This window comes from Cetorhinus maximus, chromosome 13 (assembly GCF_964194155.1).
Source record: "Cetorhinus maximus chromosome 13, sCetMax3.hap1.1, whole genome shotgun sequence".
In the NCBI taxonomy this organism is placed as follows: Eukaryota; Metazoa; Chordata; class Chondrichthyes; order Lamniformes; family Cetorhinidae; genus Cetorhinus; species Cetorhinus maximus.
In genome coordinates, this window is record NC_135891.1 from 118105674 (window position 1) to 118133494 (window position 27821).

The 27821-nt window shown below is 41.4% G+C and overlaps 1 protein-coding gene across 3 annotated transcripts in view; it reads left to right on the plus strand.

Moving 5' to 3' along the window:
* LOC144689022 (hippocampus abundant transcript 1 protein-like) overlaps positions 1-27821 on the plus strand; it is a 63528-nt gene that overhangs the window by 13368 nt on the left and 22339 nt on the right. For all 3 annotated transcript variants that reach the window (XM_078556130.1, XM_078556131.1, XM_078556132.1), the window contains exons 2-9: positions 12331-12426; positions 13470-13532; positions 15229-15356; positions 16533-16647; positions 19143-19361; positions 20832-20945; positions 25930-26001; positions 26223-26335. In XM_078556130.1, the coding sequence (XP_078412256.1) occupies positions 12331-12426; positions 13470-13532; positions 15229-15356; positions 16533-16647; positions 19143-19361; positions 20832-20945; positions 25930-26001; positions 26223-26335 (920 nt within the window). The remainder of the gene's footprint in view (positions 1-12330; positions 12427-13469; positions 13533-15228; positions 15357-16532; positions 16648-19142; positions 19362-20831; positions 20946-25929; positions 26002-26222; positions 26336-27821) is intronic.

The following is a 27821-nucleotide window of genomic DNA, read 5'->3' on the forward strand; positions in this document are numbered from 1 at the left end:
GCCACACCATGCTGGAATGGAAAGTGGCCAAACCACTCTTATCCTAAATGTTAATTTCTCTGCATTGTTTGAATATTGGATAGGGATTATATTATAATCGGCTATGTGTCTTGAGGCTATAGTACATTTGAGAGATTGAAGCTCAAGTAACTTTGTGCTGACTCCCCATCCTCCTGGGCAATTTACAATCTTGGGCATACTCCCAAATATTTATTGTTTGGGAATTATCCTTTTCTAGATTCATTGTCACCGAGGAGCATGTATTTGTATTTTAATGTTTTGAAACGGGAAAACTGATGTCTTCCAACTAGATGTGAGTGAGCTGGCAGCAAGTGCAGCTTTTGCAGAGAAATTATGTACACCGATGCTGTTAATACTTCCCTTCATATTAAATGGAAGATGATATAGATACCTGGAAGTGTAATCCAGGGATGTGTCAGATTGTAAACTAGAAGAGCAAACATTTGAATGGTTTGTAGCTGTCATCTGAACCTGCAGATTGGATTTCTGCTCTCGAATTGCTGTAGGTTATTTATTGCTTTTGACAATCTGAATGCTATAGAGCGGTTTTATTAAATTCTTGGGCTGCTTTAGTGGTGGTAGTGTGGATGTTGGCTCTCTATTGTTGGTGTGCTGTTATGTTTGTACTGAATAATTGCTAACCACAATACTTACTGGAAGCTTAAGCGCAATGGATGATGAGAGGTCATCGACCTGGAACGTTAACTTTGTTTCTCTCTTCACAGACCCTGCATGATCTGCCTATTTTCAACATTTGTTGTTTTTGTTTCTCTGATTTCCAGAAACTGCAATATTTTGCTTTTGTTCCTTTGTAACCTGCTCATGCTTATGTCACCATGCCCTTATCTTCCTGTAATATTCCTCCACTGAGGTATCATATGGATGATAAGTGCCTAATTTTTATTTTGGGCAGCCTCTGAGCAAACCTGAAGTGGCTTAATGTTCTACCTCAATGGGAAAATGGAGTGGGTGTGCAGTACAATTTTTAATCATTAATTTTCTGCTCCCTATCCTTTCTGAAATTGACTGAGTTATAGTTCCATGGTAGCTGGTTACTTTCTAGAAGTGGTCATTATTCATATTTGCGTGCAGACAGTGAGTGATTGCAAACTATTCAGATCTGAGCAATCCTAACTGAACCAGGACTATGCTGCTCTTACTCAACATTAAAACCCAAGAGTATGTACAGACTTTTTGTCCCAGAGATCATTGCATAATGATTTGGATCTTAGGACCCTGACAAATTTGTACCCTTCCTGTCCCAGAGCTGTTGAGGCTAATTTAGCATTCCTATAGCCCCCTGAACGACAATGGCTAATTGAGCGTAGGACAGGGATTCAAGTTGGGACTTTTCTAGAACTTGAGTCTCAGTTACTTACTGAGCTGTCAGACAGGTAATTTATTTTTAGTGTTTTAAATTGAGGGCGAATATAAATTGAACTACTTCTGAAGCTGCAGTGATGGACGAAACTGGAGGATGACAGCATAGGCTCTATATCCTTCGCTCCACTGCCCTTCTCATCTTGGTCATGCTGGTGTGTGCAAGCAGAGGCCAGAAGGGAGGCATGCTTGGGTGCCCTTGCATTCCTACAGTCAGTGGTCAGTTCAGGCTGGCATTGATGAAGGTGACTTCACCCTTCTAGACTGCAGATGCTGTGTAGTACAAAGGATCAAGGGAGAAAATTAAATACAGCGAAAAATTGAGGGGGGGATAGAAGAGTAGGATTACATTTTTGAAGGGGGGAGAGTTTAAAACAGCAGGAATTTATGCAGATTTTTTTCACACCAATTTTAGGCAGAAAGACTTGCATTTATAGAGCTCCTTTCATGACATGAATGTACCAGGGAGCTTTACAGCAAATTATGTACTTTTGAACTGTAGTCTGATGTAATGCTGGAAACAAGGCGACTAATTTTTACACGGCAAGAGCCCAAGAACAGTAATGAGCATAATCACATAATCCTTTTTCTAGTATGGTTGCTTAAGGGATAGGTATTGGTCAAGAAACCCCTGAGACCTCCCCTGCTCTTCAAAATGGGATCTTTTACTTCTAGCTGAGAGAGTAGACGGGGATTTCCATTTAATATCTCATCTGAAAGACATTTCAAATAAGGAATAACTGTGTTTAATATTTGATTTTCTTATTTTGTTTTTAAAGATGCAGCACTCTGAGATAATTATGAAAATTCGAGTTGCAAAGTCTGTCAGTTTTAGAAATCTAAAAAGAGAAAAAATTGGGGGAAGATTTTAAAATCCAGAAATCTATTGGTGATATATTTTTTAAAAACTCAATGAAAAAACATGGGCTCCAACTACCCAGTACATTGTTACCATATAACCAAGGATAACGTGGGAGAATGCATTACAAAATTGCTGTGTAGTGGTTTTAAGCTTGTAATACACTCAAGCTGCTGCAGGACTTCATAAATACATCAGTAATTTACTGTGAGTTGTATAATTTTCCTCTCCAGATTCAGGCAGTGGTTCTCTTCACCTTGGAATCAGTGCCTTAATGGTTAATTAATTTTTAGTAATTGTGCCACCTTCAGTTGTAACTCACTCAGTATGTGAAGCTCCTCTACTTCCTTAGTCTCCCCGTCCTTCTACCATCCACAGACTTTAAAAATCCACACTTGGCATTACTTATTCACCACTCTTGATTTACTATGCCCTTTGACTTAATCATTTCATCATTATAATAGTCATGCAGTAAATTACTTTTGAAGTGCACCGACTTGTTCTGGCCCCTTGCACATCCCCAATTTTAATCTAGCCACCTTGGTGGATGTGCCTTCAACTGCCTGGGGTCCAGACTGCCGGAGTTCCCTCCGTAAACCATACAAGACTTCTTGGACAGTGCAGTACTCTCTGTCTAAGTAGCCTGAGATGTTGGTTAAATCCATAGAGTTTGGACCCAAAGGTGGAAGAGCTGACTTGAGCTGATACATGACATTCTCTATAGTGAGCTCTGGCTCTTTGCCTTACTTAATCAGTTTCAAAAGACAGTCTTTCCTTGACCATTTGAATTACTGTACCATGACTGAGCCTGAATGAGGATCTTATTTTGGTTCATGATTTACATTAGGTGATTGAATGACAGGTGTGGCCAGTGATACCTTTTCTCTCCTTGAAACCCCCACCCCCTCCAATATTCTTGTATTGGTGCTCTCTTTGCAGATCTGGTGTTTACTGAGCTGTGATCTTGCTGCTTCAGATGAAGAGCTCATTTTGTGGGAAATTGGTGTGAGCTGCAAGTTTTTGACATGGCATGTAGGAGTTCCAAAGAGTTGCCCTGTTGTTTTGGGCTGTTCATGTGAGCTGTACTTTAATTGCTGGTGTATTATACTGCTGAATGGCCTTTATGGAAAAATATAAATGTAGAGTGAAAGACATTAATTTGTTAGAGGTGCTGACCTTCAAAATCTAACATTTTTATAAGTTTGATAGATTCACAAGCTTCTGTTTTGCTGCTTGTTATAAATTAAAGTAGAATTTCTTCCACTTTGTACACTGCACCACAGTGATTTTACATGTCAGTATGGAGGTGCTGCCAGCAGTTTCATAAAATAAGATGCTCAATTTGTTTCATGCACCTCCACTTTCTACTTCTGCCCTGAAGTCACTTGCTTGCACTGGGGTATTATTTAATAGACACTGGCTGCAATATCTGAACCGTGAGAGTGTAATAATCATCGAAGACCCCATGGCGATTGAATGTGGGAGCTTCTCGTCTATACGGTTTGATATTACTTATTTTGGTGTCAGCTGTGGCTCAGTTCGTAACATTGCCATCTCTGAATCGCAAGGTTTCAGGTGCAAGTCCCACCCCAGGACTTGAGCACAAAAATCAAGGTTGACATTCCAGTGCAGTGTTGAGGGTGTGCTGCTCTGTCTTTCGGTTAAACGGAAGCCCCATTTGTCTTTTCGAGTAGGCGTGAAAGATTCCGTGCCAGTTTTTCGAAGAAGAGCGGGGGAGTTATCACAATATTTACCCCTCAATCAACATCACAAAAACAGATTATCTGGTTACTATCATTGGCTGTTGAGCACTTTGAGACATTGTGGTCAAGTTTTTTTTTGTATGCTGGGTATCTCATTTAGCAATACTAACATTGAGTATTTCTAGAAATTGTAAAATATGCATTTGTAATTGAAATGGAACATGTGACTTTTAAATGTTGAGTATAAAATTGATGCCACTTGGAGCTATTCACCTTAACTCTGTCTTTCCTGTGCCCATGGGAATTATATATTTGGTGATCAAGCACAGTATTCTGTTTACTGTCTGAAAATACTTCAGTCTGCAGTGGAATTAATATTATGCTGATTAGTTACACCAAGCAGCATGTAAAGTTGTTTTCCCTTCTAGAACAGGAGCACTGGTTGTTTTTAATCCCTTCCCACTTCAGGTGGTGGAGTGAGAGGCCAGTTGCAGTAAGCTGGGTGCAGCCAGCTACCTTTGCATATACCAGAGATCGAACCGTTATCTTGTGGATATGTATGGCCCAGTGTCACACCATGCACAGGATTGTTTTAATACATTGCAAACTGAATGTTTTCGTGCAATACTAGATTCTGTTACCTGAAAAGTCTAATTTGCTTGCAGAGACACTTGTGCTTTTGTATAAAACTACCTTTCAGCTGTAACTTAGGATATGTAGATGGATAGAAGTTTGTTAACACCAAGGTGTTGGATAGATTTACCTTTAAACTGTTCCAAATGATTTTTTAAAAATGCTTTTGTATTTCTGGGGGGGGGGGCGTGATTCTGCCTGTTCGTCACAACAACTGACTGGGACATCGGGCAGTTTTGAAACATTTTGTCGGAGGAAACAAAAGTTGTGATATGCCAAAGAAATTTGAAAGTTTTTTTTTCAGATTTCTCAGCTAACGAGCTGTACCCATTTTGAAAATGTATGCCCCTTTTCAAAAAAAAACTAGCAGTTTTTATGTAGAACAATATTAGAGGAAAACCAAATGTTAGCATTAATGAGATTTCACTGAAGCAGAACAGTGCAAATACAATAGTGGTGGTTGCTGTTAAGTTTTATATTTATTTCACTTTTTTGCTCAGATTTTATTGAATCTGCTTGTCTGTGCTGGTTCGTTGTTGGAACTGACTAAACAAAAAAAAAACCCAAAGTAAATGAACCGATGTTAAGTTTTAGTTGAATTCTCTTTGACCCTTTGATTTGTTATTGATTGTTTCTGTTCAAGAGCAAATGTCCAATCTTAGTTTAAACAGAAATGAGCTGGCTTTGTATGACCTGTGAACTGATTGTTTAGAAGTCAGGATCCTTCAATCATAGTGCAATGCACCTTTTCTGGTGCATGTGAACCATTATAGTGCATAGGTGGATTCCTGTTGTTGGCTTTTTACTCTGTAAAGACACTGTTGTGTCAGCTAGTTGCTGTCATTTATCAATGTTTTCATGTTTCAAAATGTCAGAGTGAATGACTTTTTTTGCTTTGCCAATTTCTAGCACTATATTACAGAGGTAAAACATGAAGAAAACTGGCTCAAGCATAGCTCTTTCACCACTGTGACCTGAGTTCCAATCTAGGTCAAACAGGAATGATGAAAGCTCTGAAGAAGAGTCATACGGACTCAACATTAACTCTGTTTTACGCTCCACAATAAATTTTTGCAGCATTTTCTGTTTTTGTTTTAGATTTCCAGCGTCCGCAGTATTTTGCTTTTATATTATTATGATGAAAGTCTCCCCTGTCTGCCTGATGTAGGGGTTGCACGGGGATTGACTTGCACAGTTTCAACCCAGTTCCCAGTGGGCTTGGATCACTGCACAAAATTGCAGTTAACTTGACACTAAATTTGTCATCCCGGACCACAGGATGCTGATCTGGGAAATACTAAACTTAAATTCCTCTGGCTGAGGAGTCCAGAGTTAAGGGTCACAATCTCAGGATAAGAGGTATGGCCAATTAGAATGAGATAATTTTTTTTCACTCAGGATTGTGAATTTTTAAAATTTTCAGCCCAGAGGTCTGTCGATGTTCAGTCATTTGAGTATATACAAAACAGAGGTCAATGGATTTTTGGCAAGAAGGGAAGCAAGGGATAGGGCTGGAAGATGGAGTTGTTGTGGAACATCAGCCATGATCTTATTGAATGGTGGAGCAGATGCGAGGGGCTGTATGTCCTACTCTTTTTATGTACTACATTAAGTTAATTTTCCATTATTATTCTTGTGCTTCAATTTAAATTGATTAGTCAACTCACAGCTTGAAAACCAGTTTTCTTTATTATTAGAATATAGTTATTTGTACCGTTTGCTGTCTTTCTTTTTAAAAAAAAATTCTTATTCTCCTCTCCCTGCACCTCGCTCACCCATTTTTCTAAACTAATCTGCTCCTGTTATCATATTGACTTTTCCCTCCTTTTTTTCAGTTTTAAATTAAACCTTTATTGTTATCGTGGTCACTGCTCTCAGGTTGCTCACCCACATTTGGCTCATCTGCATGATTGTTTTAATTTCTCGTAAGCACATCTAGCAACACTTGTATTCTGTTTTAGGAATGCATTCCCCTTTCTCCATTTCCTCCCCCTCTATCATCAAGTGAGTAATTAAATTCTCCAGAACTTTTATTATTCCCACCTTTCCTTCAGTCTCCTCCCTCTTTATAATTACTCTTTCCAGCTAAATTTTCCCTATCGATTTCTTCCTTTACTATTCACCTATCCTGGTTGGTTCTATGTTCTGAGGCCCCACCCGTTTAAAATACCCTGTTACTTCCCTAATTAACCTTTTTCGCAAACGTTAGCACCCTCCCTCTTCAATTGTAACCCACCTTTTCAGAATAACTCCCAGAATTGGTGTCAATGTCCACCTGAAGTGGCATCTCTCTTCCTGGAAGCACATCTTTAGCCAGGTGTTAATTTTCCCAATCTCCCTGTTCTAGCGAATGACTGGGGATGTAACCCTGAGATTACCAGCTATGCAGTCCTCCTCCTGCAAAACATAGGAAATTTACAGCACAGGAGACCATTTGGTCCATTGTGGCAGAAAAAGAGCTATCCAACCTAATCCCACTTTCCAGTTCTTGGTCTGCAGCTCTGTAGGTTACAGCACTTCGAGTGCATAACCAAGTACTTTGTACTTTGATAGTTTCTACATCTATCACCCTTTGAGGCAGAGAGTTCCAGACCCCTTGATCAGTCTTGATGAAAAGAAATTACTCCTCAACTCCCTTCTAATCTTTCTGCCAATTAATCTATACTCTCTGGTTAATGACCTCTCTGCTAATGCAAATAAACCCTTATTATCCACCCTATCTAGGCTTATCATAATTTTGTATATCTCAATTAAATCAGTCTTCGGTTTGCTCTGTTCCAAGGAAAACTACCCTGGCCTGTCCAATCTTTTCTCATCACTAAAATTCTTTATTCTGTGCACCATTCTTAAACTTCCTTTGTGCCCTCTCCAGTGCAATCGCATCCTTCCTGTAATGTGGTGACCAGAATTATACGCAGTACTCTAGTTATGGCAGTTCTGGCAGAACCTCCTTGCTATTATATTCTATGTCTTAGTTAATGAAGGAAAGTATCCTATAGGCCACCTTATCTACCTGTTCTACTTTAGGGATCTGTGGACATTCACTCCAAGGCCTCTTTTGCTCCTCTGTACTCGGTACCCAGGAAGGCGTTAAAGGCAAAGAAGTTTCAGAATTTAAACAGAAAATACTGAAAATGCTGAGGCCAAGCAACATCTGTATGGACAAAGACACAGCTAACATTTCAAAAGTTAGCTCTTTCTCTCGCCGTAAGTGACTTACCTAACCTGCTGAGTAATTCCAGAATCTGCAGCATTTTATCTTCACAGAAGCTTAAGAAGTGAACCCTAAATGGCAGTGTAGAGGGAACAGGACAAACAGTCGTCCAGAGTGCAAATGGTTAGAGAAAATTGTTCAGTTATAGGACATGTCGCTGAGGTGATTTGAAAATCAGGATAACGACCCTAAAGCTTGTGTATAGGGGAACAGGCAGCCACTGGAGCTTGGGTGGTGACTGTGTAGGACTTTGGGAGATGGAACTTGGGGACATGGAAATAAGTCACAATTTGAATGTTTGTTTTTATTTTGGGGCAACAGATTTTATTTTGCACCAATTTAATTGCCTAAAGGGAGAGATTTTTGGTTCCATTTCACAATAACCTGTTTGTGGTCTGATTGTTGTAGCTGGGCTTACTGGGTTCTGTTGTACAGTTCTGTTTCCATATCTTGAAGTTCCTGACATTTGGGTAACTTTATAACTTAATCATTTAGTCTTTCAGTATCACTGTATGTAAGTTGAAAACTTATAAAACTTGTTGAACCCAGGAAAACTCAAATCTCCAAAGCCTGTTTGATGGTGAATCTGTGACTCAATTATTTATGGGTTGTGAGGAAGGTGGTGTTTGGTGAGGTGCTTACCTCTTACAGAATGTGGTTCCATAAGGCATGCCCTGCACCAAGAAAAGAATGATATGATTCAAAAATTCAGCAAATAGTTTTAAGATAAATAGTGAAGACTTAAGTTGATTTTGACCTCCCCCGCCGCCCCCAGTGATTTATGTAGGACTGTACTGTTGATTCAAGATAATGGACAGAAAATGACTTTCTTGTGATTAAGTCAGCTGCCAAGCGCATGAGCTGCTATTGTGCGCATATTTGAGTTGCTTGTCTGGACCCTGTTTGGCAGAAAGATGTTGACCTTATTGCATTGACAAAGCAACGTTTTTTTGTGTATGTTCTCGTCGTTTTATATTCTTGCGGTAGCTCGTTGCCAGACATGTATTCACTACTGAAAATAGGAAGCCTGAATTTGCTTAGATCACTGCTTAGTCAAACTGCTAGCACAAGGATAGAGTGCATTCAGCACTCTACCATTGATGCGTTAGGGATTTAGCCTTGCTCTGATGCTGCACCTATAGAATCTGGAGTTAAGGCCAGGCCTGACAAACCGAAGTGAAACAGAATGACTTTACCTGGAGGAGGGAGCCTCGTTCAACTGCATTTCAGAGTCGTAACAATTGAATTGCACATAAAGGTTTAGCAGCGGTGCCAAGCTGAAACTGCTTATAAACTGGTAATGATGTTGCATCATTAGTGTCAGAGATTGACTGCAGCAATGTCATTTCAACTCTGAAAAAAACACTCAATGTAAGCTCAATTTTTTGGGGCCTCTCCAAAAGCTTGTCATTCATGAAAGGTGACTAGTTCATTTAACTTGTGCAACAAAAAATAGTTTTGTCACTTTTTCAATAATTCAGTAATATAGAATTAGAACTGGGGAAGGCCATTCAGCCCCTTGAGCCTGTCCTGTTGATGAGTTTCTTAACTCCATCCATCGAGTTTGTTTCAGTTCTTTTAATATTTGCCCAACAAAAATCTATCAATCTCAGTTTTGAAATTTTCAATTGATTTTCAGTTTTAACAGAATTTTTGGAGGAAGGATTCTAGATTTTCACTACTTTGTGTGGAGAAGTTACTCCTGACATCACTTCTGATCAGCCTGGCTCTAATTTGAAGATCACACCCTTTCATCTGGACTCCATCACCTGCAGAAATAGTTTCTCTCTAACTATCCTCGCAACTGCTTTAAAAATCTTGAACCTCTTAATTGCACCACCCCTTAATCTTAAACACTCAAGGGAACTTTACTAAAGCCAACTTTATGCAACCTCGCTACCTAGTTTAACCATTTCAGCTCCAACAGATAATTCACTTAAAAAAAAAATCCAGCCTCATTCCAGGTCAGACTGGATATGCTACCATTGGGCCATAACTTGGCAAAGAGTCGATCTCTTCAGAAGAGGGAAGAAAATTCTTTGAGTCTGTATTGTTCAGCAGTTCACCATAACACCAATTCTGTTCATGTTAAATTTATTCATTCATGGGATGCGGGTGTCACTGGCAAGGCCAGAATTTGTTGCTCATCCCTAATTGCACTTGAACTGAGTGGCTTGCCACACTATTTCAGAGCGCAGTTAAGAGTCAACCACATTGCTGTGGGCCTTTAATCACATATAGGCCAGACCAAGTAAGGATGGCAGATTTCCTCCCCTAAAGAACATTAAGTGAACTAGATGGGTTTTTAACGACAGTCGACAATGGTTTCATAGTTGCCATTACTGAGACTAGCTTTTCAATTCCAGATTATTAATTTAATTTAAATTCCACCAGCTGTGGTGGGACTTGAACCCATATCCCCAGAATATTAGCCTGTTCCTCTGGACTACAAGCCCATTGAGATTACCGCTACGTCATCGTCTTTCCCAGAGTGAGTTCATGTTAGAGTGTAGCGCCTGTGTGCAAATGGTATCTAAAAATAAACAACTATGAGAAATTTGTCTTAAATATAAGCATAATTTTTGCATGTGAGTAGTTATTTTGTGGGCAGTGTCAGAAACCCTGAGAATTGGAATTGCAAAATCGGGACATGACAAAACGTGGTCACCAAAAAAGGATGAAAAAAGGCTTTGCAGTCATAGTTACAATAACTTATTGTGGGAGGAGATTGGGTGAGAAAACTTAAGAACCACACAGGTTTACGAGACAGAAGGGGACCTTTCAGTCCTTTGTATCTGTGCTAGCTTTTCTAAGAACAATTCAAAACTAATTTTGCTGTCCCACTCTGTCTTCATAGTCCTTAATTTTGCTCTGTTTCAAATATTCTTTTAAAAGGTTGCTTCTGCAACAGATACGCATGGCAAAGTATTTTCTGTTTCAACACCCCTCCATAGCAAAATTCTCATAAGCCCTTTCCTCACTACGTGATTGACAATTTTAGTTGACGACTGCTCGCTACTGTCTCTCAAACCTGAGGAATTGGCACTTCCATATTCATTCTAAGGAAGATGTTCATAGTTTTAAAAAGCTCCATTAAATTCCTTGGGTTTCTCTATTTCAGTGCAAATAGCCCAAGTAACTCGAGACTCTCCTCATAACTCTAGCTTCCCATCCCTGACTTTACCCTAGTGAAATTCCCCTTCCTACAATAGATAGCCCAAAACTTCAACCAGAAATTCAACTGTGGTCTAATCAATGTTTTATACAAATTTATTATTCTTTAATCTTGTACTCTTGATAAAACACTGTTGCCTTTTTCAATGGCTTTGTTTACCTGCACACTCACTTTGACAGAATCACTCGGTGTCTTTGTTCATCCGCACCCTTAATTGTCTTTCTGTTGAGAGTATGCTTACCTACCTTGTTTCACCTCCCACATTAAATTGCACCTGCAACTTGTCTGCTTAATTCTGACTCCTCTGTAATCCTCCTCGTCATTCACCAAAGCAAACAGCAACTTCTGTGATTCTGTTCTTCCTATACCCAAGTCCAAATCATCTCTACCAACTGAGAACAAAACTGGGCACGGAACTTGAGATCCTACTGCAATGCGGACAACTCCCACCCTAAGTCTTTAATTCTTGTCCATTAACCAGCCTCTTGAGATACCTTATCTAATGTCTTTTTAAAAAGAACCTATATATACTACAACTAATGCATTCCTTTTTTCAGTTACTTTTCCCCCAAAAAACTCCCAATTTGTCAAGCATAACTTGCTTTCAACTGAAGCAGTTTGGCGCAGTTTCATTAACCCATGCATTCTATATGTGCCCTAATTTTATCTTGAATTATGGATTCTAAGAGTTTACCCGCAGCTGGTATTCAGCTTGTTATTTTTCTCCCATCTTTCTTCTCCCATTTACCTTGAATGTGTGTTACTTCAGCTGCTGTCCAATTCATCGGCACAATTTGCGGATTTAAGGAAGATTGAAAAATTGTGGTCAGTCTCTTTGCTGAATCTCCTCTCACTTCTTTCAACAAATTGCTGGCTTCTTGGATTTACTGGGAGGGTGTCACTGGGAGTTTTTCTTGTTTTAAGTATTTTCATTGTATAGTTCATGTTTGTAGGACCAGTTAGCTTGGTTGGTTAGAGTGTGGCACTTGGTAATGTCAGTGGAGTGGGTTCAGCCCTCATACTGGCTGCAGTGGTTCTTGGGCCCTGCCCCTTCTACTTGCCCCAATGTGGTATCATGGCAATATTGAGCCATGACTAGTAACCCTCAAGATAATGAGGACATTACATGAAGAAAGAGAGAATTCACATTCCTTAAGCCACCAAACTGGCAGAAGGGGCTTCCATCAGCATTGCACTCTTTCAGCCTTGGATTTGCTGTTAAATTATATGCCAGTCTGAGGCTTTTGACTCCAAGCAACTTGTGACCAAAGCTGATGTTCCAATTGGGAGTTATGAAAATTGTGGTGTTCCTTTGGATTGATTTTTATTTTTCTTTTGTTTTCAGCCGCAAGGGATAGGTGAACCGAGTGTTTATCATGCAGTGATTGTCATCTTTTTGGAGTTTTTCGCTTGGGGATTGCTGACAACTCCTATGTTAACTGTGAGTACAATGTTTACCATTTATCTTTCTTTAAAATGGTAACCCCCATTCGATGGTTCAATGCAAAAATCCCTAGCAGGTTGTTAACTAAGCCATGTGCATTTAGCAAGCCCCATGTTCCATCTCTGGTTTCTCAGCTGAGATGGAGAGCAGTTTGCATCCTTGGAGAAGTGATGCCACTGATTGCTGTGCCCCAACTTGACTGCTGCTGAAACATGTACAAGTAACCAGCTAGCATTCGCAAACAAGACTCTTTGGGGAAGAATGGTGGGTTGTGTAAGTACTGATGGGCTATCGGTGCCTGTAGAATTGCACCACAGCCTTATTTATTCATTTTATTTTAAGCACCAGTGGCTGTATGTAACTAAATTGCTACAGTGCAGCTGCCCATGTTGGGATGTCAAGTTTTCGAAATCTCTCAATACTGTGCACCAGCCCCTTGTGTCAGCTGGCAGATCAGTGAAACCTGTAACTCAAGATCCTTCCATTCCCGGCCACTGTTCAGTGATGCCTGCTGGAAAATGCATTGTGAGAATTGCTGAGAATGAGAACGCAAACTGCTGTGATACCCCCCTGTGGATTCTTCAACAACGTGTCAAATAGTTCTTCAAGAAAGATAGGGAGAGGAGAAATTTTGCGGTGGATTTGAGGGGGGTTAAATGCTAGAGGTAATATTTTGAAAAACTGTTATAACTTGAATGTTTTGCCTTGCATCACCCTGCCCCCCAGAATCCGTTTATTCACATTGTTGAGTAAAACTTTGAGAATAGTAATGCTCTGGCTCCTGTCTTCTGTTAGGAAAGAGAAATCTGTTACACAAATGCAATCTGCTTCTTACATGAGTTGCGTTCATCTAGTAGCGGCACCAAAGTACACTGACAGCCTTATTTAATGTGGCAAGGATACTTTGATTTTACTGCTGGCTGCAAGAGCCCTATGTGTTGTCAGATTGTATCATCACTGTATAAACGTGACTTAGCAAAGAATTATGCCCCTGCAACCCAGCATTATAATTTCATGAGATAACATTTAGTTTTTCTTAGGTTTTGCATCAGACATTCCCTCAGCACACGTTTCTAATGAATGGACTTATCCATGGGGTGAAGGTAAGAAATACAATTGCACATCCTTTACTGGAAGCAAAATATGTTGATGTTCTATTTGACTTAAATGACTAACTCCAAACCACACTTGCCTTATCTAAAGAACCAGCAACAGCTTTTTGTTGGCTTGCACATGTGAAATTGCAAAACAAAAGCCAGCCCCCCCCATGTCAGTCTGTCAAGTTTACATTCACACCCAGTGCTATTCTGCATCAGACCTCAGTAGTGTCAGTGAATCTGGCAGAAGCTCACAAGACAAGGGACACAGTGAATCTCTGCTTCTGCAGGAACTGGAAGGATCAGAACTTTATATTTACAACTGTAGTGAAGCAGACATTTATCATTGGCTGTGTTTTTATAAAGTAAATGTACCTTTAGTGTTACTTCTAACAAGCTGTTTTGATGCACTGTCATTGAATGTACCTTTATCCCCATGGATTGCAGCGATTAAAGAAGGTGGCCACCACCTTCTCGAGGGGCATCTAGCAGTGGGTAATGAATGCTGGCCTTGCCAGTGACACCCATATCCTGACAGTTATAATTAGATGTTTCTTACATACTATTCGGGAGCAGGAGTGGGTCATTCAATCCCTCGAGCCTGTTCCACCATTCAATAAGATCTGATTGTAGCCTCAACTCCACTTTCCTTCATTCCCCTTATACTCTTGACTCCTTTGTCAATCCAGAATCTATCTAACTCAGCCTTAAAAATGTTTGATGACCCTGCCTCCACCAATCTAAGGAAGAGAATTCCACAGACTCACTATCTTCTGAGAGAGAAAATTTCTCCTCAACTCTCTCTTAAATGGGAGACCCCTTATTTTTAAACTGTGTCCCCCAGTTCTAGTCTCATCCACTAGGGTGAACATCCTTTCAGCATCCTCCCTGTCAATTCCCCCAGATTCTTATGTCTTTCAATAAGATCACCACATTCTTCTAAACTCCAGTGGATACAGACCCAACCTGTCCAATCTTTCCTTGTAGAATAGCTGCCCCATCCCAGGAATCAATCGAGTGAACCTTCTCTGAACTGTTTCTAATGCAATTATTCCCTTTTCATAAATAAAGAGACCAAAACTGTACACAGTACTTGAGATATGGTCTCACCAATGCCTTGTACAACTAGCGAAACACCCTTACTTTTAAATTCCATTTCCTTGTTATGTGAGAAAGTAGAAAAATCACAATGCAGCTACTCAGTCTTTCAGTTCAAAAGACAGGAGTGGTGACGGCCTTAAAAAGGGACTTTCCATCAATGACCCTTTATCTATAGAACATTTGTTTTCTTGCTTTCAAAAATAGTTTTATTTAGGAAGTTGGCTGAGCATGATGATACGAGCAAACTTAATTAATTGAGATGCTACCGTTGCCCTTGAGCACTTTGGTTGTAATTCCATAAACACATTCAGAGGTCCCTAATGTGGTCAGGTCAATAAATCTTCCCAGCAATGGCATACATCCTTTGCTTTTAGCCTACTTTGCTGTATCACTGCTTTGGATGGGTTCTAGTGAAGGGTTTCCTGTCTTTGCTCTATCCTGTTACTGACAGGCCTACTGTGTGCTTCCAGCATGTTCAGTTTTTCTGTTTCAGATTTCCAGTATTTTGAGCCTTTGTTTGCAGTCTAGAAACAGCTTCTCTGATAAAACCGCGATGTGCATAATATTTTAATTACTTCTAATGACTTGTTTTGATCTGCAGGGAATATTATCATTTCTCAGTGCTCCTCTGATTGGAGCTTTGTCGGATGTTTGGGGCAGGAAGTCCTTTCTTCTCTTAACTGTGTTCTTCACCTGTGCCCCAATTCCTCTCATGAGAATAAGCCCCTGGTGAGTGTCTGCAAGTTGCTGTATTACATTACAAATCAGAGCAAAATCAAAAAAAAATGTCTGAGACACCTTTAACAGGTTTCCAAGGCATAATGTGACAGTAAGTTTGGCGATTGCTTCACATCTGATTTCAGGAAATAAATAAAATTAAAAAGTAGATTTTGAAAACTTATCCTGCACTTCAAATTGTTACGGTTGACAACTAAACTCCCTTCTAGCTGCATCAGAGTGGTGAGATACAGGCTTATGCCTGAGTCTTTTATGTAGCATGTTCCTGATCTTGCTTTCCACCATCGAAGCTGGAGTTTGCTGGCTATCCACTTATGGCATGGTCATTGCGGGTATCAAGATCTTAAATTACAAGGGAAAACCAATGATGTTGGACTTGCTTTAGAGGAGATTTTGAGTTAACCTAATCGAAGTTTTCAAAATTGTGAAGAGAATTGACAAGTTGAATCAGGTAAAATTGATGACTCTCTAAGGTGAGTTCAAACTTGATTGGAAAAATAAGGAGGATAAGATTCGGAAAAGAAGTCAAATGAAACTTGTTCTGTGGGACATTAAAGCCCACAGTACAATGGGCCTTGAGCCAATTAATTGTTCTTTTGGAGAAAGAAGGGAATGAAGGGACATGGTGAATAGGTGGACCTGGGGTAGATCCTTGATACAGAATGTCGTTCATTTTCAAGTTCCTCCATTAACACAAGTTTTTCCCCCATCTCTACCTTTTCATTGTTCACCACCTATTCCCCCAACCAAATTTTCCCCCTCTTAAATGCTATAATTTGTGACAAGTATGGTACGCTGGTGTCAGTCTTCGAGTACTTCCCCCAAGTTGCCCATTCTTCGTATATGAGTATGGATGCTAAGTATCCAAAGGCTGTCTGGCTAGTGGGGGGACCACTAAACACAACTCTGTCCCCCACCCAAAGCCCAGATGTTCTCAGGAGGGCTCAATGGGCAGAAATTAGAAGCCATAATCCTGCCTCAAATTATGTCTAATACACTTTGAGCTAAAGTTATTCCATATATGGTGCTGCTTGTAACTGTATATTTACAGCTTATCGTGCAGAATGTCGTTCATTTTCAAAGCCAGCTGTTTTTCTGTTCTTGCTTTGTATTTGGGGTTCTAACAATCTGAAAATTAGTTATTTCTGTGTTTGCTTTCCTCCACAGGTGGTACTTTGCAGTGATTTCTATGTCTGGAGTATTTGCAGTCACGTTTTCAGTGATCTTTGCCTACGTAGCGGATATAACTCAGGAGCATGAGAGGAGCACAGCTTATGGACTTGTAAGTCTTAAAACCGGAGCTAAAGAGGACATCTCTTATTTTACTGTGACGGTTTGTTCATGATTTAACCCACCAAGGGCCCTTGGCTAATTATTATTACTGGCGATTCAACTCTTATCTCTTCTGCAGCAATGAACACTTGTTCAAGGGCAATCCTTCTGGCATTCTGAATCAAAAGGTTTGAGTTCATGGACTCATAGAAACTTACAGCATGGAAGGAGCCCATTTGGGCTGCCATGGCTGTGCTGACTCTTTGAAAAACATTTGCGCTTATTCCCATTTTGTTTGTTACCCTGTGATCCTCGAATACCTGCCCAACACTCTTGTTAAAATTGTTTGTGGAATCAGCTTTCAATTAAATCATTCCAGATCCCAACAACAATGAGTGGGAAACATTTCTCCTCGATTTTTTTTGCCAATGATTTTAAATCTATGACCTCTGATTATTGACTCACTTACCAGAAGGGATAGGTTTTTATATTGAAGCCTCTCATCATCTTTTAAAAACTTCTTTTTGTTCACCAAGCAGGACAACAGTCCTAGCTTTGCTGACATTTCCTCGTTAATGAAGCCCCACACATGCCTACAGTATGTCATCTAAGTCAACTCTCCAAAGCAGCATTGGAAGAATATTATATTTTCCAACACAGCATTCTTCAGATGAGGTTTTAAACCAAGGTTTCCTCTCTTCCTTCCTTCTCTCTCTCCCCGCCCCCCCAAACCCAGTTAAGCAGATGTTAACAATTCTAAGACGTTACTTGAAGAGCAGGGACCTCTCCCTTGCGTCCTGGCCAGCATTCCTCCATCAACCAACAGTGCCAAAATGACTAATCAGCTGGACGTTAATCATATTGCTGTTTGTGCAACAATGCTGCTAGTGGTCTGTGAAGCACTTTGAGGCATTCGAAGTGATAATGCAGTACATAAATGAAATTATTTGTTATTGCTGTATCGGGTGTGACATTTGTAAATGTTGATGTTTCGAGGGACTTGGGACTTGTACAGGAACGCTAAAAGTTAGCATGCAGGCACAGCAAGCAATTAAGAAGGCAAATGGTATGTTGGTCTTTGTTGCAAGGGAATTGGAATACAAGAATAAGGAAGTCTTGTTACGATTGTACAGAGCTTTGGTGAGACTGCACGTGAAGTAGTGTGTGCAGTTTTGATCTCCATATTTAAGGAAGCATTTACTTGCCGTGGATGCTGTAAATGAAGGTTCACTAGATTGGTCCCTGGGCTGAGAGGGTTGTCCTATAACAGGCTGAATAAATTGGACCTGTACTCTGAGTTTAGAAGAATTTGTTGTGGAAAGGCAGCACCTAAATGTATTAATTGCTGCTGTGTCACTTGCTGGTGTTAGATTTTTTAGTCTAATTGAGCAGCAAGTGTCAATTTACTCCGTTCTCGCTTGCTCATCTCTTTGTGGTACACTGAATCTTTTATTTCTCTCCTCATGTTGACTGGGCAAGTAGAAACTCAGCTCATGGGCCTCAACCAATGCTGTCCTGAAAAAGGCACTAGAAAGTGCGCTCCTTTTCTCTTCTCCCCATGGCGAAATGGCTCTTAGTTTAGTAACTTTGTGGTGTAGGTTGATTGGATTCGAATTGTACATTCTTTGCAGTTTCTCTAGTTCCCTATTAATGTTAGTTTGGTTGAGCTAAAGCAATGGTGCTTTGAGGAGTTAGATAAACTGTACCTTGTGTTTGGAAGTGGAAGTTTTATTTTAAGAATAAGGCAGCTACTGAACCTTACTGATTCAAAATTTCAGAAGCACTGAAACATTAAGGTATGACCACCTCAGTAAGAATTTTTGCAAAGTTTAAATAATAGGTGACTGTAGATGATTTTGTTATGCACTGACTTTTGCCTCTTGGACCCAGGTTCAAGTTACATGCTGATAAGCTAACTTGAGACTTTTTTTTTCTCTGTATGTCAGAGCCTGTGTCGAATGAATTAGAGCACTTATGAATAGACCACCATAGTGGGGAATGCTTTTCAACATTTTGTTGAAATGTTGGGGCTGAGGTATGTACTTGGAGCAATGTAGAGGGAGCTTTACACTGTATCTAACCCATGCTGTACCTAAACACAGAGATAAAAACAAAAAAATACTGTGGATGCTGGAAATCCAAAACAAAAACAGAATTACCTGGAAAAACTCAGCAGGTCTGGCAGCATCGGTGGAGAAGAAAAGAATTGACGTTGAGTTCTGTTGAAGGGTCATGTGGACTCGAAACGTCGACTCTTTTCTTCTCCACCAATGCTGCCAGACCTGCTGAGTTTTTCCATGCTGTACCTACCCTGGGAGTGTTTGATGGGTCAGTGTAGAGGGAGATTTACCCTGTCTAACCTGTGCTATAGCTGGCATGGGTTTGTTTGAAACTGGCATTGGTGCCTTAAATGGAAAGTCTGAATGAGCTCAAAATTTACCCAGATATTTAAAGAAAGCCTCCAGAAATGGAAATTAGTCAGAATTTTTCTTCTCCCAATCACAGGTATCTGCAACGTTTGCAGCTAGTCTTGTAACCAGTCCGGCCATTGGAGCATACTTGGCTAGAGCGTATGGAGACAACCTTGTGGTAGTTTTGGCCACTGCTATTGCCTTGCTGGACATCTGTTTCATTCTTGTGGCTGTGCCAGAATCTTTACCAGAGAAGATGAGGCCTGCTTCCTGGGGTGCACCGATTTCATGGGAACAAGCAGACCCTTTTGCAGTAAGTAACTGTATTAATTCACCCGATCGTCCTAATGTATTGGTATTGTTCTTTATCCTGCTCTTTATAAATCTCTTTCCAGACTTTCATTGTTGGCATCCTATCCTATATGGTGTGCAGATCTATTATACCACTGGCTCCCTGTGCCCATGCATTGATTCCTGTCCTCATTCACAAATCCTTTCATGGCTTTGCTGCATCCTCTGGCGCTACATTAGCCTGGAATTTTCAGCCTGAGCTCCGCCATCTTCTCATGTCTTCACTTACCTTGAAAAAGCTTGATGTCTGTTCCTAATCACATCTCCAGTGCGCATTGGCCTAGAATTCAATTCATCATCTTTGATGAAGTGCTTTGGGAAATTTCACTACTTTAAGATGTTAACCAAAAGATCTCATCACCTCTTAATCCTCACCTCTCCTGAAGATAGCACTTCATATTGGGCTGCATTTTCATATGATGACAGCCCTTCTGGATGTAACTCGAGAGATTGCTCTTCACATGTAACCCTTGACATTGAGTGTCAGCATGCTGTTTGACCATGGAGTCTGAGACCAGTCAAACCTCATCCTCACTTCCATCGCAGTCTACATTCACTTTCCAGCATAGCTGACTGAATACTATTTTGGCAGGAATACCCCCCCTCAGCCCAGGGATCCCTTGGCTATTGTAGCACATCTAAATAATTGGGCAGACCAAGAGGTTAAAACTGGGTCTTGTATGGCCTGCTTAACTCAGCCTCAATCTGACCAGTACATTTGCCATCAGGAGAGCTCGTTTGGTAGCCTTGAATCTCTTGGAGATGATGATGCGTGGTGGGTAATAATAAAGCATCCACTGCACTTGGTGTAGACTCCGCTGAAGTATTTTGGGGGAGTGGTAATGTCACTGGACTAATGATCCAGAGACCCAGGCTAATTCTCTGGGGACATGGGTTCAAATCCCGCCACGGCAACTGTTGGAATCTATTATTACAGATAATAAATCTCGAATATAAAAGCTAGTCTCTGTAATGGTCACCATGAAACCATCATCGATTATTGTAAAAACCGATCTTGTTCACAGATTTCCTTCCCTGGAGGACATTAGCCATTCTTACCTGGCTGGGCCTACATGTGACTCCAGCCCCACAGCAATGTGGTTGACTCTTAACTGCTCTCTGCAATGACATAGCAAGGTCAGTTCAAAGGCAGTTAGGGATGGGCAACAAATGCTGGCCTTGTCAGCAATACCTACATCCCATGAAAGAATAAAGAAATAAAAAGTATTATCAAAATTGTTTTGAAGAAGTATAAATTTCAATGGGGTACAATTGTCTTTGGATACTGATTTCTTTCAACTGAAATTGAGATCTGTGATTTCCCCCTCTGTAATTTTTAAAATGTGGAGTCATCACACACGGATGTCCTTTGAAAGGATTTGTCTCAGTTTATAATTTTCATTAACTTTCTCTCTATCCCATTTTATTTCAGTCTCTGAAGAAAGTGGGTCAGGATTCAACTGTTCTGCTGATCTGTATTACAGTGTTTCTCTCGTACCTGCCTGAAGCAGGCCAGTATTCCAGCTTCTTTCTTTATCTCAGACAGGTAAAGAGGCCCTGTAATATAAAAAAATAAATCTGTTGTCTCTGAAGCAAATGCTAATGGTTTAATGACAATAGATTTCTTCTCTCTCTCTCGTTTTCTCTCCTCACTGTCATATTATTTTCTCACTTCCCTTCTTGCTGAGAGTGTTGATCTGCTCTCAGGCTGATTCCACATCAGAATCACTCAAGGTAGCTGTTGCTCCTGTTTTATCCTCTGCCTGTCTTTCCCTCCCTGGGAAAGGTAACTAACCTGTACTCCCTCTCCCCCATTGACAGATGAGTGGATGAAATCAGAAACTCACCATAGAGAAACAGAAGTGCAAAACTGCATACCATCTCAGTGGTGTAGTGCGTTAGGACACAACCGTGTTCCAAAGCTACTGCACAGTCAATGCTGCATCTGTTGAGTCTACTTAGAAATACCTAAAGCAGATTTAGGCTATGAGGTAATTTGCCCAGAGGTCCATTTCTTTGGGATGAGTGTTGGTTTGTAGATGTACAGGTTTGATAAGAGTACTTTGGGTTGATAATGCTTCCACCCCATCAGCTCTCTGAAACTTGCTTTGGAATGTTTTGCTGCATTAAAGGTATGAATTGAGTGCAAGAGAGTTAGTTTTCATGCCAGAGGCTGTTGACCATATGTGCTGGAGGGTGAGTTTTTGGTTGCAGGATTTCGACTGTGATATTGGGGAGGGGGTATAGAGATCAACTGGAACAACTTGTGCAGGTCATCACAGGGATTGCAGATGGAGTACTTGGGATGGGAGGAAGTGGAGCAGAGCTAACTGCTGGTTGGGGGAGTGGTGACCTGGGAGGGAACAGAGATTGGGCAGAGTGAGTAAAATCCATTGAACCCACAGAAAAGTTAAGGTGCAGAAAGGGGCCATTCAGCTCGTTGTGTCTGCGCCAGCCAAAAAGAGATAAAAGAAACCAGCTGCTCATTTTAATCCCACTTTCCAGCACCTGGCCTGTCCCTTTTTGCAGGTTACAGTACTTCAGATGCAGACCCAGGTACCTTTTTAAATGAGTTGAGCATTTCAGCCTCAACCACCAACTTAGGCAGTGAATTCCAGATGCCCGCCACCCTCTGGGTGAAAAAGTTCATGTCCCTTCTAACCCTTCTACCAATCACCTTAAATCTATGCCGCCTGGTAATTGACTCTCAGGTGGAGGATTAACAAATTGTATGGGAGTTAAAGCAATGGAATTAGGTTGAACTGTCTCCACCTACATTTTTTTATAGATCAATATGCCTTTAACACCCGAGTCTGAATTGCTGTTAATTTGTTGATGATTTGGGAATGGTTTTAGGACCAGAAATAGTAAAACCAGTTGTTTCAAAATTGAAGAGCAAGAAATTCGAGTTGGGGGTCATTGAATTCTAAATGTGGTTTCCTGAAATATGTCCAGATCAATGTTCTTGATGGTTGTTCTAAGGAATTGTCTATTGCTTCATTAACAGTGCAGTTCAGACACACTGGGATCTCCTTGCAGTGTATCTGTTCTTTTATTGCTGCTGCAAGCATGTCCAGCCTCCTTCAATCTGATCACAGGTAGCCTTTGTTTTCCTCTTTTTATGTCGGCTTGGCTCAGTGGGTAGCACTGTCACTTCCAAGTCAGAAATTTATGGGTTCAAGACCCCACTTTGCATACGCAATCCAGGGTGACATTGCCGGACAGGACTGAAGGGATTAAGTGCTGTATTGGCAGATGTGTCTTTCTGGTAAGAGTCCATTTGCTTGTTCAGTTAGATATAAAAGCTCATGGCACTGATGAGGAATAGCAGTCTCTCTCCCAGTTCCAGCCTATAGTCTCCTGGAGTACTAAAATAAAAACAGAAAATGCAAGAAAAGTTCAGCAGGTCTGGCAGTTTTTTTGGAGAGAGAAACGGAGTTAACGTTTTGAGTCTGTATGACTCTTGAGAGCTAAAGAGAAGTAGAAATGTGATGGATTTTATACCGTTTGAGGGGGTGGAGCAGACTAGAAGGTCATGGATAGATGAGAGCACAGGAGAGATTGACAAAGATGTCATGGGCACAAGACAAAGGGAGTGTTAATGGTAGTGTAAAAGGCGAAAGAAGGTGCTTCTGGTGGCATAATGGTAAGATAGCAGAATGTGTTAATAGCAGAACAAAGGTCAGGCTCTGTGAAAGCACAATATAGCAACAAGTGGCAGATGGCCTGGTTTTTGGGGGGGGAGTGCTTGGGGGGAAAAAGAATTAAAATTTTTTTAAATGAATAAATAAATGCAAAAAATTTTTTTTAATGGATTTAAAACGGGGTAAAGATGGAAGAGAAAGTTCATGCTCTGAAGTTGTTGAACTTCGTGTTAAGGCTGGAAGATGAGGTGCTGTTCCTCCAGTTTGGGTTGGGCTTCACTGGAACATTGCAGCAGGTCAAGGGTGGGCATGTGGGCCTGAGAGCAAGATACTGTGTTGAAATGGCAAGTGACAGGAAGATCTGGGTCATGCATGCGGACTGAGCGAAGGCGTTCCACAAAGCAGTCACCCAGTCTGTGTTTAGTCTCCCTAATGTAGAGGAGATCGCATTGGGAGCAGCGAATACAGTAGATGAAATTGAAGGAGGTGCAAGGAAGCGCTGCTTCACCTGAAAGCAATGCTTGGGGCCTTGGGTGGTGAGGAGGGAGGAGGCAAAGTTGCAGCTATTGCACCTTCTGCAATTGCATGGGAAGGTGCCGTAGGAAAGGGGATGAGGAGTTGAAGGTGATGGAGGATTGGGTCTCCTACAACTGGAGTACTGTATGCACATTTAAGAAAGGATATACTTGGGAGGCTGTACAGTGAAGGTTCACTAGCTTGGTCCCTGGGATGAGAGAGTTGTCTGATGATGAGAAGCTGAGTAAATTGGACCTATAGGGCAGAATTTTCTACCTGGTGGGCGGGCCCGACCCAATCTCCGGCGGGCAGGGAGCCGGGCCCCGCCGCCATTTTACGTGGGCGGGCCAATTAAGGCCCACCCAGTGTGACGTCCGCCGGGAAGCGCTATGCACTTCCTGTGCGGGCGGGGGGGATTCCTCAAAAGCGAGAGTGCGCTCTTTCGCGCATGCACACGAAAGAGCGCACATCTCCCTGAGGCTAAGTGCTGCCTCAGGGAGATCGCTGACGCTTTAAAAAATATGAAAAATAGAAAAAAAAATCCATAACATGTCCCCCTCATGAGATGGGACATGTTCATTAATTACACTAAAACTTTATTAAACTTTTTAAATCCCTAAATCTGGCTAGTGGATGAGGTTTCATGTTTTTTCTATTGCCCACCGGGGCTCCTGGCCTGCCCGCCAACTGTAAGGTTGGATGGGCAGGTCCTTTAATTGTTTCAATGATCCTGTCAATGGCCTCAATTGACCATTGACAGATCGGCGGGCCCGCAGCTGATTTTGCTGCGGGCCCACCTTCCTGAAAGTTTAAATGGGGCAGGATGACGTCGGTGGTTCCGCCCAACGCCGTCCCGCATCGGTGAGCGGGCCCCGCCTCCTGCTCGCCGACGGCAAAATTCAGCCCATAGTCTCGAGTTTAAAAGAATGAGAGATGATCTCATTGAAATATACAGGATTCTGAAGGGGCTTGGCAGGGTAAGCACAGAAGTTCTTCCACTCGTAGGGGAATCTAAAAGATGGGGGCACAGTCTCCAGATAACGGGTCAATCATTTAGGACTGAGATGAGGAGAAATTACTTCACTCAAAGGGTTGTTAATCTTATCTTTGGAATTCTTTACCCTAGGGGGTCGTGAATGCTCTGTTGTTGACTATTTAAGGCTGGGATAAGGAGATTTTTGATGTCTCGGGGAATCAAGGGATATGAGGTGCAGGCAGGAAAGTGGAGTTGAAGCCCAAGATCAGCAGTGATCATATTGAATGGCGGAGAAGACCCGATGGACCATATAGTCTACTCCTCCTGTCTCTTGTGTTCTTGTCTATCCATTCTTCAAACAAAAACAGATTAACTGGTCATTCATCTCACTGCTGTTTTTGGACCCTTGCTGAATGCAAACCAGCTGCCGTGTTTGTCTATAAGTTCCTTCAAAAGGTAACTCGCTAACTGTTAAGCAATTCAGGATGTGCTGAAAATGTGAAGGTTGTTCTATAAGGGAATGTTTTTCTCCCTTTTCTTGAGGGCTGCGATCAACACCTCTTGGAATGTGTAACTTGAGTTTGATACCCATGATGTGCTCAGTTAACTACTGTCTGGTGGCTGCAGTAAGGGTGTGACAGTTGGCCTCAGTATTTCTGGACTCTGCAAGGTTTAAACATTTAATTTAAAAAGACAAAGAAATTTAAGTTAAAAGCAAAATACTGCGGATACTGGAAATCTGAAATAAAAACAAAAAATGCTGGAAAAACTCAGCAGGCCTGACAGCATCTGTGGAGAGAGAAACAGAGTTAACGTTTCGAGTCTGTATGACCTCTGAAGAAGGGTCATACGGACTCGAAACGTTAACTCAACTTTGTGGAGAGAGAAACAGCCCTCAGTGTAGTTCTGCCTTCTCCCAAGTAGGCTGAAGTGTTTGATGGCCTGAGTTTAGAATCCATAACAACTCTGAATTAGCACATCCCGTCTGATATGAATTCAGCTCCCCAGCAATAATGGGCTCTAACTCCTGGCTCGGCCTCTGCCGACGTGAGCAGTGAGCTCTCTTGATGAATGGAGTTATGATTACAGAGTCACCTGCCATGTTGTTCCATGTAAGAGGTGGTTAGAAACTGGAACTCGCAGCCACAAGGAGCGGTTGCAGTGAACAGCATGGACGCGTTTAAGAGTAAGCTAGATATGTGCATGAGGGAGAAATGAGTAAAAGGATGTGTTAACAGGGTTAGATGGAGAATGGTGGGAGGAGGTTTGTGGAGCATAAACACCACCTGTTGCACTGGCCTGTTTCAGAACTTTAAACACTTTAAGATGCATGTGTGTATTTTTTTTTAAAAATTATTCATTCTTCTATTTATTGTGATTTTTGTGTTCTCTAGGTAATTGGATTTTCCTCAGAAACTGTAGCTGCCTTTATTGCAGTTGTGGGAATCCTTTCCATTTTAGCTCAAGTAAGTGCTTGCTACTTAAAATAGGAACGTTTTAAGTGTGATCTGCTTAGAGCGAGTCAGCTGTGAGAATACTGTAGTTAACTTCGTCAGCAAATAACGGAATATTGAGTTGGAGGAAATAAAGATTATATGCTAATGCCAACTGAGTTTTTCCAGCATGTATTTTTTTTCCTTTTCCTTTTACTGATCAAACGTTCATTTCACTTGTATTTGGTTTGCAGACTGTGGTGCTTGGCATCTTGATGAGGTCCATAGGGCATAAGAACACCATCCTCCTGGGCCTCGGCTTCCAAATTCTCCAGCTAGCTTGGTACGGCTTTGGATCTCAGCCCTGGTAAGTGTGTGTTTCCTTTGAAGGATCACTCGAACATTAGAAATGGGAGCAGGCGAAGGCTATACACCTGCTCTGTCATTCAGAAAGACCATGGATGATCTTTGACCTCATCTTCACTTTCCTGACTGACCCCAAATCCCTTCATTCCTTTAGAGTCTAAAAATCTATCGATCTCGGCCTCAAATAAACTCAACATCTGAGCACCCATAGACTTCTGGGAGAATTCCAAGGATCTACTTCCCAAGTGAAGAAATTTCTCATCTTGGTCCAAAATGGCCGACCCTTTATCCTGAGACTATGTCCCCAAGTTCTACACACACTCACTCCAGGCAGTTGTCAGTGTCCTGTTTATAAATCAGCATTTTTTCAGTGAAGATGCCCTGAAGATGCAAGCAATTTCCAGTTTACTAGTTTAGGGTTTGCATGGAGATCAGAGGCTTTTTTAGGTTCGAACCATAGAAAAGTTATGGTGCAGAAAGAGGCCATTCAGCCCATTGTATCTGTGCTGGCCAAAAGAGAAAAAAGATACTAGCTGCTCATTTTAATCCCGCTTTCCAGCACCTGGTCCGTAGCCTTGCAGGCTACAGCAGTTCAGGCGTAGATTGGGTACCTTTTTAAATGAGTTGGGCATTTCAGCCTCAACCACCAACTTAGGCAGTGAATCCCAGACACTCACCACCCTCTAGGTGAAAAAGTCCCTCACTTCCTCAACCCCTCTCAAGATCTTCCCATTTGAGTATTCCCTTTCTTTGTTTGCCCTTCCCAAATGCATTGTGTCTCACTTTTCCGGATTTAATTCCATTTGCCACTTCTCCGCCCGCTCAGCCAAACCATTGATATCATTCTGGAGTTAACAGCTATCCTCATCACTATCAACTACAAATTTTTGTGTCATCTGCAAATTTCCCAATCATGCCTCCCATATTTAAGTCTATGTTATTAATATATACAACAAACAGCAAAGGCCCCAAGCACTGAGCCCTGTGAAACCGTTTTCCTTTGCAAAAACATCCATCAACCATTACCCTTTGTTTCCTGTCACTGAGCCAATTCTGGATCCAACCTGCCACCTTACCCTGTATCCCATGAGATCTCACTTTCCTGAGCAGCCTGCCATGTGGGACCTTGTTAAATGCCTTACTGAAATCGATGTAGACAGTATCCATTGCATTACCCTCATCAATCCTCGTTACTTCCTCAAAGTTAGTAAGACACGATCTTCTCCGAACAAAAGCATGCTGACTATCCCTGATTAATCCGTGTCTTTCTAAGTGACAGTTTATCCTGTCTCTCGGAATTGTTTCCAGTAATTTTCCCACCACTGAAGTCAGACTGACCAGCCTATAATTTTCTGGCCAATGCCTCGCACCCTTTTTAAATAATGGTACAATGTTCACAGACCTCCAATCCTCTGGGACCTCACCTGTATCTTGTGAGGATTGGGAAATGATCCTTGGAGCATCTGCTATTTTGTCCCTGGCTCCCT